The sequence below is a fragment of the Oncorhynchus mykiss genome, chromosome 18 (assembly GCF_013265735.2).
Source record: "Oncorhynchus mykiss isolate Arlee chromosome 18, USDA_OmykA_1.1, whole genome shotgun sequence".
Classification (NCBI taxonomy): domain Eukaryota; kingdom Metazoa; phylum Chordata; class Actinopteri; order Salmoniformes; family Salmonidae; genus Oncorhynchus; species Oncorhynchus mykiss.
In genome coordinates, this window is record NC_048582.1 from 37,828,928 (window position 1) to 37,845,742 (window position 16,815).

At 43.2% G+C, this 16,815-nt stretch overlaps 2 protein-coding genes across 4 annotated transcripts in view; one reads left to right on the forward strand and one right to left on the reverse strand.

Annotated features, from left to right (window-relative positions):
* Positions 1-849: 849 nt before the first annotated feature.
* psb2 (Proteasome subunit beta type 2) lies at positions 850-13,303 on the forward strand. Its single transcript, NM_001165115.1, is given in 6 exon segments — positions 850-1,024; positions 1,764-1,886; positions 3,724-3,794; positions 12,101-12,263; positions 12,535-12,584; positions 13,111-13,303. Coding segments are annotated over 6 exon segments (603 nt in total). The 5' UTR covers positions 850-933; the 3' UTR covers positions 13,216-13,303.
* A 1,805-nt stretch (positions 13,304-15,108) lies between these two features.
* The window catches only part of LOC110496137 (transcription factor AP-2-epsilon), a 10,697-nt gene continuing 8,990 nt past the window's right edge, over positions 15,109-16,815 (reverse strand). For 2 of the 3 annotated variants that reach the window (XM_021571850.2, XM_021571852.2), the window contains exons 6-7: positions 16,478-16,616; positions 15,882-16,143 (exon numbers count right to left, since the gene is read on the reverse strand). In XM_021571850.2, the coding sequence (XP_021427525.1) occupies positions 15,882-16,143; positions 16,478-16,616 (401 nt within the window). Of the gene's footprint in view, positions 16,144-16,477; positions 16,617-16,815 lie in introns of all 3 variants that reach the window. The other variant, XM_021571851.2, reaches the window with a different exon arrangement.

The window sequence follows — 16,815 nt, forward strand, 5'->3', positions numbered from 1 at the left end:
AAAGGGTGCCTGACAGTCGGAGCTCAAGCAACTGCATAGCAATTTCTAATGTTACAAGGTGCATTTCAGAGAGCTCAAACTGGAGGCTTACAAAGCCCAGATAGACAGAAAAAGACAGAAAACTAATGATGAGTAATGCTAAGACTTTCTGCAAGCAGTTTAAATGCATCTGCAAATTGTGTGTTTATGGCTTTCTAACCTGTGTGTTGATCATTTTCTAACCTGACATTCAGCAGGCTACAGAGTTGGGAGGTTTGGACCGAACAAACTGAACGAGCAATCCCACTTGAAAACCAAAGCAAACGGAAATCATACTCAATAAAAAGACAAATTCATTATACAATCTAAGATGTATTATAAAAAAAATATTTTGCTTTTATGCAGAATGTGTGTGTGTGTCTCTTTCTGTCTGTGTGTTCAACAGTTTTTTTTATGTTTCTTTGTTCTTTGATCTTGCTTTAGGCTATTAAACATCCCAATTTAATTCAATACAATTAAGTAGTCTGTATATTCCAGAGATACAGTAGATTGTACCACAATCATTTGCAGTAGACTTTCAGTGGCAGCACCCAGACCTGGGTCATCACTAGTTACCACAGCCACAAAGTTAAAAAAACCTCGCCCATTTCTACAATTTATCTTCCTAAAATATTATTTTAAGCCTAACCCTAACCACACTGCTAATCTTATGCCTAACCCTAACCTGAAATTAATGTTTTTTTGTTTTCAATCATTTCTGACTTCGTGGCTGTGGTAACTAGTGGAAACCCCCCAGACCTTTGTCACATGAGAAGGAGAAAAACGTCATATTTCATGACGTCAACATTATGCGCCTCTCATTCAAGTTTTGCTGTGTAATCTGAGGAAACGAACGAGGTTGCGTTGTTCCTCAGGCAAAACTTTACTTCAAAATTGTTACTCGGAAGTTACAGTATGGAATATTTGATCGGAATTCAGGGACAAGACTTTGTCCTAGTTGCTGCTGATAATGTTGCAGCCCACAGCATCGTTAAGATGAAACAGGGTATGCTCGTTTGCAGTTAGCTAGTCATTGCTCGTTTGCAGTTAGCTAGTCGCTAAATTAGCCAGCTAGCTAACGTTATTTAGCCTGCTTTTGTTAGCCATGAACTCATTTGTAAAATCAGCAAAATGGCCTAAATATTTGTCTCACACATTTCATTTTTGAATCATATAACGTTACTGAAACATTCATTATAATTGTTGTTACCTAGTTAGCTAAGCATGCTAGTTTACATGTTATGAGATAACAGTAGTTTAGCAAACTAGCTAGCATCTATGTGAGCTAATCAGCTAGGAAGCTTCCTCCCTGGCCAATGAGTCGAGATCAGAAAAGCGGACACTCGCTACCGAATTGATTTGGCTTCCAGTTATCACCAACGTTTGTTTGCTAACAATTGTGTTGGAAGAGCTAGTAAGCTTGTTAACTTGCATGTCCACAAACCCCAAGCAGATTTGCAGATTTGCGCTAGCTACCTAAAAAGGCTAGCCACCTAGCTAACTCCCTTCATTCAATTGTGAAAGTGAAAGTCAGCAAGGCGCGCACACACTAGCAGGCCCAGATTATTATCAAAATGACTTGCAATATTTTCCTCAAAGTAAGAAAAGTCTGAACGAGTAGAGTTATTTGTAATCAAACTAACTTCAAGAATGTATTATTTGGATTTATTTCCATACGTCATGTTGAACATGTCACCGGAGTGCGTATGTGATTAAATAACTAACACCTTGTCTATCGCCCCCAGACCAGGACAAGATGTTCAAGCTGAGCGATAAGATTCTGTTGCTATGTGTGGGAGAGGCAGGAGACACAGTGCAGTTTGCAGAGTATATTCAGAAGAATATTCAGTTATACAAAATGAGGAATGGTAAGTGCCACCCATTTCTTGTTTCTCTGGTGTCAAAATAAAGATGGCCTAGTACTATTCATGCCACCGCTACTGACATACAGTGCCTTGCGAAAGTATTCGGCCCCCTTGAACTTTGCGACCTTTTGCCACATTTCAGGCTTCAAACATAAAGATATCAAACTGTATTTTTTTTGTGAAGAATTAACAACAAGTGGGACACAATCATGAAGTGGAACGACATTTATTGGATATTTCAAACTTTTTTAACAAATCAAAAACTGAAACATTGGGCGTGCAAAATTATCCAGCCCCTTTACTTTCAGTGCAGCAAACTCTCTCCGGAAGTTCAGTGAGGATCTCTGAATGATCCAATGTTGACCTAAATGACTAATGATGATAAATACAATCCACCTGTGTGTAATCAAGTCTCCGTATAAATGCACCTGCACTGTGATAGTCTCAGAGGTCCGTTAAAAGCGCAGAGAGCATCATGAAGAACAAGGAACACACCAGGCAGGTCCGAGATACTGTTGTGAAGAAGTTTAAAGCCCGATTTGGATACAAAAATATTTCCCAAGCTTTAAACATCCCAAGGAGCACTGTGCAAGCGATAATATTGAAATGGAAGGAGTATCAGACCACTGCAAATCTACCAAGACCTGGCCGTCCCTCTAAACTTTCAGCTCATACAAGGAGAAGACTGATCAGAGATGCAGCCAAGAGGCCCATGATCACTCTGGATGAACTGCAGAGATCTACAGCTGAGGTGGGAGACTCTGTCCATAGGACAACAATCAGTCGTATATTGCACAAATCTGGCCTTTATGGAAGAGTGGCAAGAAGAAAGCCATTTCTTAAAGATATCCATAAAAAGTGTTGTTTAAAGTTTGCCACAAGCCACCTGGGAGACACACCAAACATGTGGAAGAAGGTGCTCTGGTCAGATGAAACCAAAATTGAACTTTTTGGTAACAATGCAAAATGTTGTGGTTGGTGTAAAAGCAACACAGCTCATCACTCTGAACACACCATCCCCACTGTCAAACATGGTGGTGGCAACATCATGGTTTGGGCCTGCTTTTCTTCAGCAGGGACAGGGAAGATGGTTAAAATTGATGGGAAGATGGATGGAGCCAAATACAGGACCATTCTGGAAGAAAACCGGATGGAGTCTGCAAAAGACCTGAGACTGGGACGGAGATTTGTCTTCCAACAAGACAATGATCCAAAACATAAAGCAAAATCTACAATGGAATGGTTCAAAAATAAACATATCCAGGTGTTAGAATGGCCAAGTCAAAGTCCAGACCTGAATCCAATCGAGAATCTGTGGAAAGAACTGAAAACTGCTGTTCACAAATGCTCTCCATCCAACCTCACTGAGCTCGAGCTGTTTTGCAAGGAGGAATGGGAAAAAATGTCAGTCTCTCGATGTGCAAAACTGATAGAGACATACCCCAAGCGACTTACAGCTGTAATCGCAGCAAAAGGTGGCGCTACAAAGTATTAACTTAAGGGGGCTGAATAATTTAGCACGCCCAATTTTTCAGTTTTCGATTTGTTAAAAAAGTTTGAAATATCCAATAAATGTCGTTCCACTTCATGATTGTGTCCCACTTGTTGTTGATTCTTCACAAAAAAAATACAGTTTTATATCTTAATGTTTGAAGCCTGAAATGTGGCAAAAGGTCGCAAAATTCAAGGGGGCCGAATACTTTCGCGAGGCACTGTATGTGCATTCAATACTCGTTGTGAATATTGTTTGTACATTTTATTTATGAATGTTTTTCCACCGGTTATGTGCTACCCCATGGTGACATCTGATGGGGCTTTCCTTTCATTTGGACTCTTTCAGGTTATGAACTCAGTCCAACAGCAGCAGCCAACTTCACACGCAAGAACCTTGCAGACTACCTTCGAAGCAGGGTAATTATTTAATGTGGACCAATGCTTTTATTTCTTTCCAATGTAGTCTAGCATACCATACTGCGATACTCCAAAGTTGCTCTGTGCTATTGCCACTTAGCCAGTGTCTTGGCTGAGCAAACCCATTTTGGTGATTTCTGGTATGTCATCAACATAAATCAATCACAGCACATTGTTGGACTCATTAAGCAGTTTTTACCTGAATAAATACAATACCATTGGAAGTTAAGGTTGAAAATTCAAGTTATACTGCTCAAAAATATAAACGCAACATGCAATAATTAACGAGTTTAGGTTCATATAAGGAAATCAGTCAATTGAAAGGAATGAATTAGGCCCTAATCTATGGATTTCATCTAACCGGGCAGGGGCGCAGCCATGGCCTGGCTCCCAAGGGGTTGTGCTATACCCTCCCATGCCCACACATGGCTGCACCCCTGCCCAGTTATGTGACATCCAACCACTGGGGAGCCAGGCTCAGCCAATCGGGATGATTTCCCCCCCCCCCCCCCCCACACACACACACAAAAGGTCTTTATTCCAGACAGAAATACTCCTCAGTTTCATCAGCTAGTCTCAGACGATCCCGCAGGTGAAGAAGCTGGATGTGGAGGTCCGGGGCTGGTGTGGAGGTCCGGGGCTGGTGTGGTTACACGTGGTCTGCGGTTGTGAGGCCGGTTGGACGTATTGCCAAATTCTCTAAAATGACGTTGAAGGGGGCTTGTGGCAGATAAATGAAAATTCACCTCCCCCGGCAAAAGCTCTGGGGGACATTCCTGCAATCAGAAAGCCAATTGCACACTCCCTCAACTTCAGACATCTGTTTCATTGTGTTGTGACAAACTGCACATTTTAGTGGGCATTTACCTGTGTAATAATCATGCTGTTTAATCCACTTCTTGATATGCCACACCTGTCAGGTGGATGGATTATCTTGACAAAGGAGAAATGCTCACTAACAGGATTTGTGCACACAATTTGAGTGAAATAGGCCTTTTGTGCATATGGAAAATTTCTGGGACCTTTTATTGTAGATCATGAGACATGAGACCAACGCTTTACATGTTGCATTTTATATTTATATATTCCTAAAACTTAAATTGAAAATGATGCCACTTCCTGTTGACACGACATATTGATAAATAGCCTAATAGCCTAATGTCAATGTCAAAATGGTTTAAGTGTCCAAGTCAATATCTAATATGCAGAAAGTTTTATATATTGAAAACTTAAACATAAAATCTATTATCTACACATACATTTTTTTTATTTTTATGAACACCTTATAAACTGCACACATACCAAAAACCCTGTTATTTTGTCAATTGGCAATAAATGACTGGTCGTTGATGTAAATGACAATGTGTCCTCAGTCAATTTACCTGGTAAAATAAAAATCTATTATCACTTTGATATCAATTGCGTTAGAGGGGGGAGATGAGGTTGCATGTCCTATTAAAACTAACATGCTTACCAAACCGAACGCTCACATGTTGATTTTGTACCCCCTACACCAGACACGATCAGGATACTATGCTAGCTAATTTGTCCTGGGATATAAACATTTAGTTATTTTACCTGAAATGCACAGGGTCCTCTACTCCGCCTATTAATCCACACAAAAACGGTCAATCGAATTGTTTCTAGTCATCTCTCTTCCTTCCAGGCTTTTTCTTCTCTTGACTTTATATTGCGATCTACAACTTTAATAAATTAGGTGCATTAGCGCCACTGACCTCGTTCGTCTTTCAGACACCCACGTGGGTATAACCAATGAGGAGATGACATGTGGGTACCTGCTTCTACAAACCAATGAGGAGATGGGAGAGGCAGGACTTGCAGCGCGATCTGCGTCACAAATAGAACTGACTTCTGTTTTAGCCCTTGGCAATGCATACTCTCGTTGGCGCGCGCAATAATTGAATAATATAGATTGCTACATTTATTTTGCAACACTCGCGCATGCGTCTCAAGCTGTGTAGTCAGCCTGTAAGGCTCATATCTATATAACTGGTTGGAACCAAAATAATTTTACAATCGTTTAGTTCTGAACAGAACCCCCCCCAAAATTGTTTCATTCCAATGTTCTGACCAGCAACAAAAAAAAGTACTGGCTTATATCATAGGTTTTGTAACCTGTGAAATCAACAGTATTTTACTTTTTACTCATTGCATTACTTCACCAATCAGTGCTTATCATTCAGACAAGCTAGTTGTTTACATGCATGATAGACGTACACGTGTAGCAAATGGCTCAAGCGAGAGCGAGGGAGGGTAGAGAAGGCGGCCTGAAGCGCTGTGCATCTTGTTATGACATATGAATAAGGTCCACAGAGTTATACTTAGGAGCTGTTTCTATAGAGGAACTTTGAATGCCTTTTTGAGCGCTAGCTAGCTAACGAGCTTGAGCGAGGTAGCTAGCTAACGAGCTTATGTGTGCAGAGCGCACCAGAATTAAAAACACATCTTTGCCTTGTTGTAGTTAATTAATCCAATGTGAAATGTGATAACTAGGCCTATAGTATCCTTTACTAGCATTGAACAAGTTAATCCATACATCTCTATCTCATCAAAAAGCTCTCTCCCTGTCTACTGAATCAAGCTTGTAACGTCAGTACAGTAGCCTAATGCTTTGGAGGAGCAGGTAGCCGAAACACACACAGGCAAAGATTTCCAGCTTGCAGGTATGCTGGAGTAAGTGTCTGAGTGAGTGAGGGCTTTGCATAGGGGTTTTTCTATAAATCATGGGGCCAATGTGTGACATTAGCATAAATAAAACAGACTTTTATCCAGGTCCACACGTGTACTTCGAGGAATATATGCACATTGCCCCATAACGCCACCTATGCAACAACATAGGCCTAGGATTATACATCCTTTAAGCAGGGCTCATACAGAGAGTGGCAAGTCAAATTCAAGGACGTCTTCAAGCACTTCATTATAATTTTTATATAATTGTACATGACTTAATATAGACCCCCCCCCCTCCCCCAAAAAGTGTTTAAAACAGTAGGCCCTTACCACTTTAAGAATAATGCATTTTGTAGGCCTTGTCAATGCATTGATATTCAAATTATTATTACATTTTAAATTATGTGAGAATGTGGAATTGCCTGACTAAATAAATTGGATACATGCATGGAGATTTTTCTGTAGCCTATGTGGCCGACACAGGCGCACATCATAAAGCCACGAATAGCTGTAGCATTAATCTCACCATCGCTGTTTTTTGAATGAGCAACCAACCAAAAACCTTGTTCCCTTTTGTAATGGAGGGATTTGTATAGGAAGCCAAGTTAAAGCCAGCATTCGATGTTGTCGTCCTCAAAACTACACTTAGCGCTGGTATCAAAGCAGTGGCCACAAATAATTATAGGGGAGCAGGAGACCCTTTTGGCTACAATAATTACAAGGACTTCTCAAGCACCAACTTTAGGAAATGTCTGATTTTCAAGGTATGTCTGTTCCAGTACATGAATTTCTGAGCTCCAACAAGTTCAAGTAGCCTAGGCTACTTCAAGCCCCTTGTATTGTTTTTAAAATTGCAGGTGTAACATGGAAACCAAAATGTATTTGTCATGTTATTTGTCATCTTTATATACATAATAATTAATAGGAATAACGTTGGGTGTTGCGAAATAGTCTATGATTGCGCACAGTATACTCCGTGTCTAATCGAAGGCGCCCACACACGAAAACACAAACGCATTACCTTGATGCTTTCTCTGTTAAATCTGACGACACCCTGCTGAAAATCAAGCAGAGAACAGATGATCAACATGCTAGGGATATTAGATCCAATGTGGATCCAGGCTGTCTTCACCGGCGTAACGAATGAGAGATAAATATTCTTGACATTCCTCGCCCAACACCTTTATTCCAGCACTGGGACTGTTGTGGTAGTCAAACAGCTATTGGTCACTTGACTGTCATTCAGAAAATTCTTTCCAGGATTAAGACGTGTGAAAATATCACAATGAAATTATATATATTTTTTAAACCTTTTTACCTAGGCAAGTCAGTTAAGAACAAATTCTTATTTTCATTGACGGCCTAGTGGGTTAACTGCCTTGTTCAGGGGCAGATTTTTACCTTGTCAGCTCGGGGATTTGAACATGCAACCTTCCGGTTACTAGTCCAACGCTCTAACCACTAGGCTACCCTGCCGCCCCCTTATACGGCAATGTTCCCCCTTATAGCTTATACAAACACCCATAGGCACTTTGTTTTGTTGTGGCACTATAAAGAAAAATGCCTAGGACATAAAATACAGGTAATAACTGGTTCCCATGCTCTTAAAATAACGGTTCTGTTCCGGAACAGTATGAATCACTTTCGTTATGTTTCTGTTCCTTGAAAACGTTTTATTTTCGTGTTTTCAGTTATTTTCCTTGAACCGCATCCAACCCCTGGTTTTAAGCACTTGATCTTGTATCATGGTGTTGACCAATCTGAGGTAAAAAAATAAAAAAAGATGTGTAATTCCCCCCAATTGGATGTGTAAAGTAGCGTATGTCAAAATAATCTTATTTTAGGGTGATGGTGAATTATTTGTTCAAATATCACATAGCTATATTTCTCACTAGTTTAACCATTTTTAAAGATAGGGGGGGGGGTGCTCCTAAGCAAAATCTTACCAGGTGCTTGTGCAGCGGGCTGAATGTTTGACATCCCTACTATGTCACACATTCAGGTCGGATTTCAGTCTAATGGACCTGCAGCACTTAACTTTTGCGAGACATTCCCGTCGTTTTCCGAGGAAAACTGGGCACAAGCATGCCTGCCTCTTCCAGCGAAGCAGCTAAAAAATAAAAACTTGTCTCCGTTGTGTACCTCTACTATATCAGTCTGAGATGTGGGCGACGAGTTTATTTTGACCGATCCAGAGACTGTTGTCAATATGTTGTGAGTTGGCCTAAGTGTCGCTCCAGTCTCAAGGGTAGGCAACACCTGCGGCAGAAACAGAGCGCAACCCATCGGGTGCCTGTCCTACCACTCCCTGGTTGTGAAGCATTGAACGTGTGTGTGTATGACGATTGTGTGTCTCATATGGTTGCGGCGAGGTTAATATGTTAGGAGTAGTGCAGCCGCTGCCTGTCACAATAGCAGAAGGATGAAAATAATTACAAAAAACAATTAGTGGGGCTGAGGAGGGAATGTGGGACACAGGGAGGGGGGAGCGGAGGGAGTGGGAGAGGGAGGCTAGAAAGGGGGCCGGTCCCAAGGGCTTTGAACTAGGCCCAGAAGTCAACACGGCACAGAAGGGCGTGTGCAATTGAGAGTCGGTGTTACAGTTGGGCTGCTACTGGTTCAATATGTGCTTTAGATATCGGATAACATTACAAAATATTCAGAAATTCATGCCTGCCCAAAGGCAGTAAAAACATATTTTTTTTACCCTGTGGTACATATATCATTGTTAATGTATATTGAATTTCCGTACGCTGTTCTCCGTTCTCGCAGGGCTTCCAAACAGTTTCTCCTCGACATCCCACACCTTCCTTTAGCTGTGCTCTCCAGTTCACACCCACCCCAGAGTATTTGGACATGCACATATGTTAGATAAACACGTTTTCCACACGTTCCGGAACATTTCTGAATGTTTCTCTCTCGTCCACCTGAGTGGAGGGTCGCGAAGCTGTTAAGTGAAGAGGATGTCTATTGTGGTGCGAAAACATCAGGGGATGAGTGGCGGTGATAGAGCTTGGCATTGGGTGGGGGTGGGGTGCACTGTGTACCTACCAGGAATGGTGTGAGAGAAGGGCAGCCTGAAGTCAACTGCATTATGTATTTCAAAAACTATTTTCTTAAAATGGACAGCACAGCCACTGTTCTTGTTTAAGAGCGGTGATGAACTTTACAGGCTTTCTCTGTTATAAACCATTATCTCAGTCGTATGTAGCCTCTTGGGTTGTATCCCAAAGAACAAGTAAGCCCTCTTACTTTATTTAAAGATTTAGTAAAAAGGCCACGGCAACAGTTTGCCTGGTGCTAGTGTTGCATATGGGGTTTTTGTTTTTAAGTACAGCGCGGGCACAAATAATTACTAGTGCCATATTGCACATGACTCCCCTGTTCCAGCACAGATGAACAATTAATACAGCAGATTGAGGGGAAATGCCAATAAAGAGAACATGTCCTGGGGCACAGTGCAAAGAGGGTGGGAGGGAGGGCACGGTGCACAGAGAGGGGGAGGGAAGGAGAGGGGGAGCGAGCGCTGGCACGTGGAAGACGAGAGGGAGAGCGAGCGGGGTTGATTTACCACGGTTCACTTCGTTCATCACCAGACACAACCATACATCCTCCTTTTTAGTTAAATGCCTAATACCGTTGGACACCCCATCTCTCTGGTGTGTGTGTGATGAGGTTCTTTTGAAGACATATGTGTTTGGGACTTGGCCTGAGTTCAGGTGCTGGATTTAACGAGCCTGCTGCCTGGTGGCCTCCTAGGTGTCATGAGGAGGAAGGGTTATTTCGATGCCAGCTCCAGCACTGTATTTTTTACGCCGTAACCTGTAAGACAGGTGTTGCTCGGGTGAGTGTGGGTGGTAACCTGTAAGACAGGTGTTGCTCGGGTGAGTGTGGGTGGTAACCTGTAAGACAGGTGTTGCTCGGGTGAGTGTGGGTGGTAACCTGTAAGACGGGTGTTGCTCGGGTGAGTGTGGGTGGTAACCTGTAAGACGGGTGTTGCTCGGGTGAGTGTGGGTGGTAACCTGTAAGACGGGTGTTGCTCGGGTGAGTGTGGTGGTAACCTGTAAGACGGGTGTTGCTCGGGTGAGTGTGGGTGGTAACCTGTAAGACGGGTGTTGCTCGGGTGAGTGTGGGTGGTAACCTGTAAGACGGGTGTTGCTCGGGTGAGTGTGGGTGGTAACCTGTAAGACGGGTGTTGCTCGGGTGAGTGTGGGTGGTAACCTGTAAGACGGGTGTTGCTCAGGTGAGTGTGGGTGGTAACCTGTAAGACGGGTGTTGCTCGGGTGAGTGTGGGTGGTAACCTGTAAGACGGATGTTGCTCGGGTGAGTGTGGGTGACGCCACTGGGGTGTTTCTCGGGGGACACCAATGAGTTCAGGCATGGCCTGGCGAGACATAACCCCTTTCCACAGGGAGCGTGACAAGTCAGCCTTTCTTTCCCCCGAAGAAAGGGTCTCGCACATACACAACGTTGATACTTGGGGCAGGTGTTCAGATGACAGCAGGTTACTGCGGCTCAGGGGATGTCAGGTTGGACATCCACAGTGTCGCTCTCCCTCTAGGACTGGGTTCATATGCAAAGCTTAGCTGCTGAATTGTAACGTTCGTTTCATAGCGTCAGTGGGTTTAACTCATTTGAACCAGGAAACTCCGCAATTGTCAAACGTCAATCCATGGCGCGGCGCCATGACCGCTTTCTGTAACTTCAATTTGTCCTGATAGGGGGATTATAACAAGGAGGGAGGATGGTGAAAGGGGAGAATTGCGAAAGCGGAGAAGAGCTCATTGAAATGGAGTGGCTAGAAGGGTAAAAAGTAATTTTAAGGGAGAGGGAAGGAGGGAGACTACTTCAGAAGTTTTTAATGAGCCCTGGCATTACTCCAGGGCATAGGGTGAAGGCGGGAGTGGGGGGGGGGGGGGGGGGCAACAGCGGGGGTCCGTTTCCCAGCAGATGTCACACTGCCAGTGACACCACGACCCCCCCCCCCCCCCTCTCCAACACCCCTCCCAACCCACCTAACCCCCCTCAGTCCTCTCCAACCCATCTACCCCCCCCACCCTCCAGGTTTGCGACAGTTTCACACCCCTCCCTGTTCTCTTGTGCTGCTGTTGTTTTACCTCCCGTTTTGTTTACTTCCAAATCAAAGCTGATCATTAATAGCAGCGACGTTGGAACAATCTGAAAATAACCTGTTACTGGGTATCTTTTTAGTTGCCTTCTGTTGTGCTCTTAATCACACTGCCGCTTCCTAGTGTCTGGCACCCAGCTTGTGCAATGATGGTTCAGTGTGCTGACCGTAGAGAGAGATCGCTAGAGAAGGTGTATTATTAAATAGTTTAGTCTCTATGGGACTGACTATTGGTCGATGTCGTAACACCGACCTCGGAGGATAATAACAGAGGAAGAGAAAACAGGACCTTTGTTGTTTGAATGCGGACAAAGAATTGTAATTGTGTGTGTTTATAATTTTGTGTGTGTCGTCCATCACATGCCCATTGCGAGAACGTTGTCATAACACCATAATGTCAAGATGTGGCGACAGTATCGCCGTAACAATCCCAATTGTTTTCCCATGTCTTCACTGACCCATATCTCCTCGTCTCCTCTCTCACCAGACTCCCTACCATGTGAACCTGTTGCTGGCTGGGTTTGATGAGACGGACGGCCCAGGGCTCTACTATATGGATCACCTGTCTGCTCTGGCCAAGGCCCCCTTCGCTGCCCACGGCCACGGAGCCTACCTCACCCTGTCTATCCTCGACCGCTACTACAGACCAGGTGGGATCTCTCTCTCTCTCTCTCTCTCTCTACATCTTTTACTCTTCCTCTATTTTATTGGCCTCATTATCTCTCCCTTTTCTCCTCTTTCTGCCTCCGTCGCTCACTATCTTCTGCTCCATTCCTCTTGTCGGTTTCCCCTATTCTCTCTCGCTCTCTCAAAACCCTTCACGGGATTTAATATTAAATGACTGAAGAGTTCTTGTATTTAAGTTCAACTTCATCTGGACGTGAAGCTAACCATAATTCTCTCATCACTCTCGTGCTTCAGATCTGACTCGGGATGAAGCCATGGACCTGCTGAAGAAGTGCATTGAGGAGGTGAGCTCGTTTCTTTTTCCTGTTTAGAGCTAACTGAATGACGGCACTGTGCTTCATCACCACCACCTTTACGGGGCGGAGGGTAGCCTTGAGGTTAGAGTGTTGGGCCAGTAACCGAAAGGATGCTGGATCGAATCCCCGAGCTGACAAGGTAAAAAAATATATATTCTGCCCCTGAACAAGGCAGTTAGCCTACTGTTCCCCTGTAAGGCTGTCATTGTAAATAAGAACTTGTCTTAACTGACTTGCCTAGTTAAATAAAAATACAAATAAAAACTATTTGTTGGTTTCAAGTCATCACATTTGGAGATGTTACGGGATAATCACAATCAGCAGTCGGGTGCATGTGACTTTAATTTGTCAAATAGAGATGCCTTTATATTAGGAAAACGAAATTTTGCGAGAACTGTTCAAGGAACAGAACATAACAGCCATAACATGCATATAGCTTTGTTTCTCCTATACACTTGCATTGGTATATGACTCATGACCTAACTCCCCCTCCCTCTCTCTCTCTCCGCTCCAGCTGAACCACCGCTTCATCCTCAACCTGCCCTCCTTCAGCGTCCGTTTGATTGACAAGGACGGCACCCATGACCTGGAGAAGCTTATCCCTGTGGGCGCCAAGTGACCGCTCACTGCTTACCCCTAATGCCCACATTTTTGTACCGTAGACCTTGCCCTTTATGTTCCAATAAAACGTGACGCACTGTTGAGATATCTTTTTTGTCCTCGTAGTGCTTTCTTCAGGCTCCCCTATAAAGAGAACAGCCTTCTGGCTGTGTACTCTTGTTGATGCTGTAGTCTGTGTGTGTGTGTGTGTGCTCCTCTGTGTTTGTACGTGCATTGTCGACCATGAGAAAGTGAAAAGCCGTATGACCAGAAATGAATAATGAATACAAATATATAATGGACCTTTCATCTAAAAGTACCTCAATTAAATGTGGGTATTTTCATGACTTTATTTCTACTGTAGTTAAGTAACAAATAAATGATAATTACATTTTACAGATGTGTATTCTTTACACAGTATATTTTAAGTATTATGTTTATATACCATATACATAGCCTATTGACTCTTACCTACAGTGGTGTAAAGTACTAAAGTAGTTTGGGGTATCTGTACTTTACTATTTATATTTTTGACAAATTTTAATTTTACAAAACCACATTCCTAAAGAAAATATTGTGCGTTGTACTCCATACATTTTCCCTGACACCCAAAAGTACTCATTACATTTTGAATGCTTAGCAGGACAGGAAAAGGGTCCAATTCACACAATTATCAAGAGAACATTTATTTAAATAACTGCTGTCTGGTTTGCTTAATATAAGCAATTATTTATATTTTTGAAACTTAAGTATATTTAAAACCAAATACTTTGATACTTTTACTCAAGTAGTATTTTACTGGGTAACTTTCACTTTTAATTTTCTATTAAGGTATCTTTTACTAAAGTATGACAATTGGGTACTTTTCCCACCACTGATTATCTAGCTGTACCAAGTATCACCCTAATTTTCCTCTGCATTCAGGAAAAACTAAACATCCGGATGGGAAAACTGGGCCACAGTAGTGAACATCAAGCCAGTGTGTCTCCAACTCCTCTCTCCTATATCACAGACAGGTGATTAATAAACATTAAACAATCCCTCCTCTCCCAAACACACCGGAATCTGACGGGAAGAGCAGCATATGTTTGCCTGGAGGCACAGGGAGATGGAGAACAACCCTGCTGAGTGTCAGATATTGGAGAGGGAGGGCGGAGAGAGAGAGCGAGGGAGGGAGGGAGGGGCAGGTCACAGGGAGATAGATGGATGGGGGAATTGACACTTGGGGTAATGTGGAGGGAGGGGGCAGGTAAGGAGGTGTAGAGAATGGAGAGAACCAGAGAGAACGAGCAGGTGATGAGAGGTGGTGTAACAACAGATGAGGGAGGGGGACGGGAGCTGAGGTGTGGAGTTGTGCACTGGGGTCGTGGCGGTCTCCCAGGTACCGGTGGGGCTGGCTGCTGCCTGGCGCGGTGACACAGTTGCCGCTGTGATGGTTAGGGATCGCTTTCACCTCATCGCTTTGGCGTAAATGGGCTCTGAATTTTGAGTGGCCCCTGGGGTGCAAGTTCGCATCAGTAATTATTTTGTGTGAGAGAAAGCGAGGTGGGTAGTGTGTCTACAGTTAATCACAAGTGGTGAATTGCTACTTTTTCAGAATATTCTGTTATTGTAATGATTAGCAACAAATATCTATATTTGTACTTTTTTGTAAATATTAGAATTTAATATCTTAAATTATTCTTGAGATGTTTTATATTATTTTCTAATCACCAGAAATTGTACTTTTTTTTTAACCATTACTATTTTGAAGATAGATCTATTTTATGGCCCGTGGCTTGTAGGTATTAAACTCCTGAATAAATAAACGTATTAGAATAAACCTTGAATTGACATTAAAAATATTGCCGTAGGAAAAGCATCCTTTCACCATTATCGACAGTGAATGATAAAACATGATACCCAGACAGTCCGCATCAGTTATTCTTTAATAATATATTACATTTATGCCGTAATACAATAATTATAACAGTAATAACATTAATAATAAACATACACAGTAAGTACAAAATGATTCGTTGTTTTTCTTAATTTACCCACACCTACCCTCCCCTTCAACCATAGCTGCCTTTGACACCACGCCCCCATGCCCACCCCCAAAAACTCAATTACCCAGCAGCACCCACATAGAATCGTAGTACACAAACTTCCCATCCTATGGGGTGGAGTTGGACGGTATCCAATGTCCAGATGAGGAACAAGCAAAACTGAGAAAGTTGGTTGTAATGGATATGGCTCATCTCTTGTGACGAGATGTTTTCAAAGTGGGTCCAAGTCCAGACAGTCAAACAGACCTTGAAGGGAAGTAAGCATAGAGATAAATAGTTGTATCTCTTTGGGAAGTAGAGGGGGAAAAAAGCAGGTTGGGGTATCATCTTGACAGTCAGACAGGGACAGAAGACCAGAACTCATCCAGAAAATGTCATTGGCAGTTAGAAATGGACACTGCCTAGAAAACCAGCAGCCCAGAAGAAAAAGTCCATGCGTCTTTGAGTGAGGTGGCCGACACATATACAGCACAAACATCACCACGCCCTTCCCTGTGAGGGATCGGGCCAGAGCAGGAATTTCAGAAAGAAAATCTCAGTCATTGTCTTCATAAAGGAGGCTACGAGAAGATGGAATTGAGAACTCAGTCCGTCCGTCAACCTCCAATCCCCATTCTCCTCCAAAGACGTCGTTGAACTATTTGCGGTGCTTCATCTCCTTCTCGTGGTGCCCCTTGCCACCCCCCTGGTCCTTGTCCAGCATTTTGATGGCCTCCACCAGGTAGCTCTGGAAGGCGGAGAGGGCGGCGCAGATAGCTGGGGTACCGAAGCCGTGGGTGAGCAGGCTGAAGTGGGTGAGATTGCTCTGGACCCCGTGCTCCAGACAGGGGTTGGGACGACTCGCCCCCAGAGGAGAGCGGTCCTGGGACATCAGGTCCACAAACTCCTTGCAGATATCCCTGAGGAAAAAAAAGGTAGGTGAAGGGTTAGAATTCTTCAATGCTAACGTCAAGTTTTGAATAAAATGTTCTTAATTTTACCCGTCAACATTTTCAGGTCAACATGTAACAATGTAATGGGGCGATAATCACGGTCATCAAAACTGTACACATTTCCTAAATAGCTTTGTCTGCTTAAGTTGAGCTGAAAATCTTTTTAATTGGCGTCTACCCTTCACTCAATGCACACTATGTATATCTGTTTGTATATGCGATACTGGAGATAGTCTCACTAATACTGAACAATCTACTGTAAGAGTATACTAGGCCCAGACGGGGATTATGAGACACTCACTTGGTGGCCAGCAGCATACTGCGTCGTGTGGGAAGCTGCTCGGGGTCACTCTGCCTACACAGATACTCTGCTGTCGCTCTGGCAGGGAACTCCGTCTCGCACACATACCCAAAGTCACGGGCCAGGTGGACTGCCTCACCTGGAAGAGATAGAAAAGAATGACCGGATGTCAATTTAGAAGGTTGGCAGGAAATAAGGCAAAACATAGCTCTTTGTGTGGATTCGCCATCGGTTGATGTTACTGAAGGGACTTATGTTGTTATTACTTTATTACCAATTTACATTCAATTTAATTGTGCAAATACATTTTTGTTGAAAAGTGAATTACAGTGGCAGTA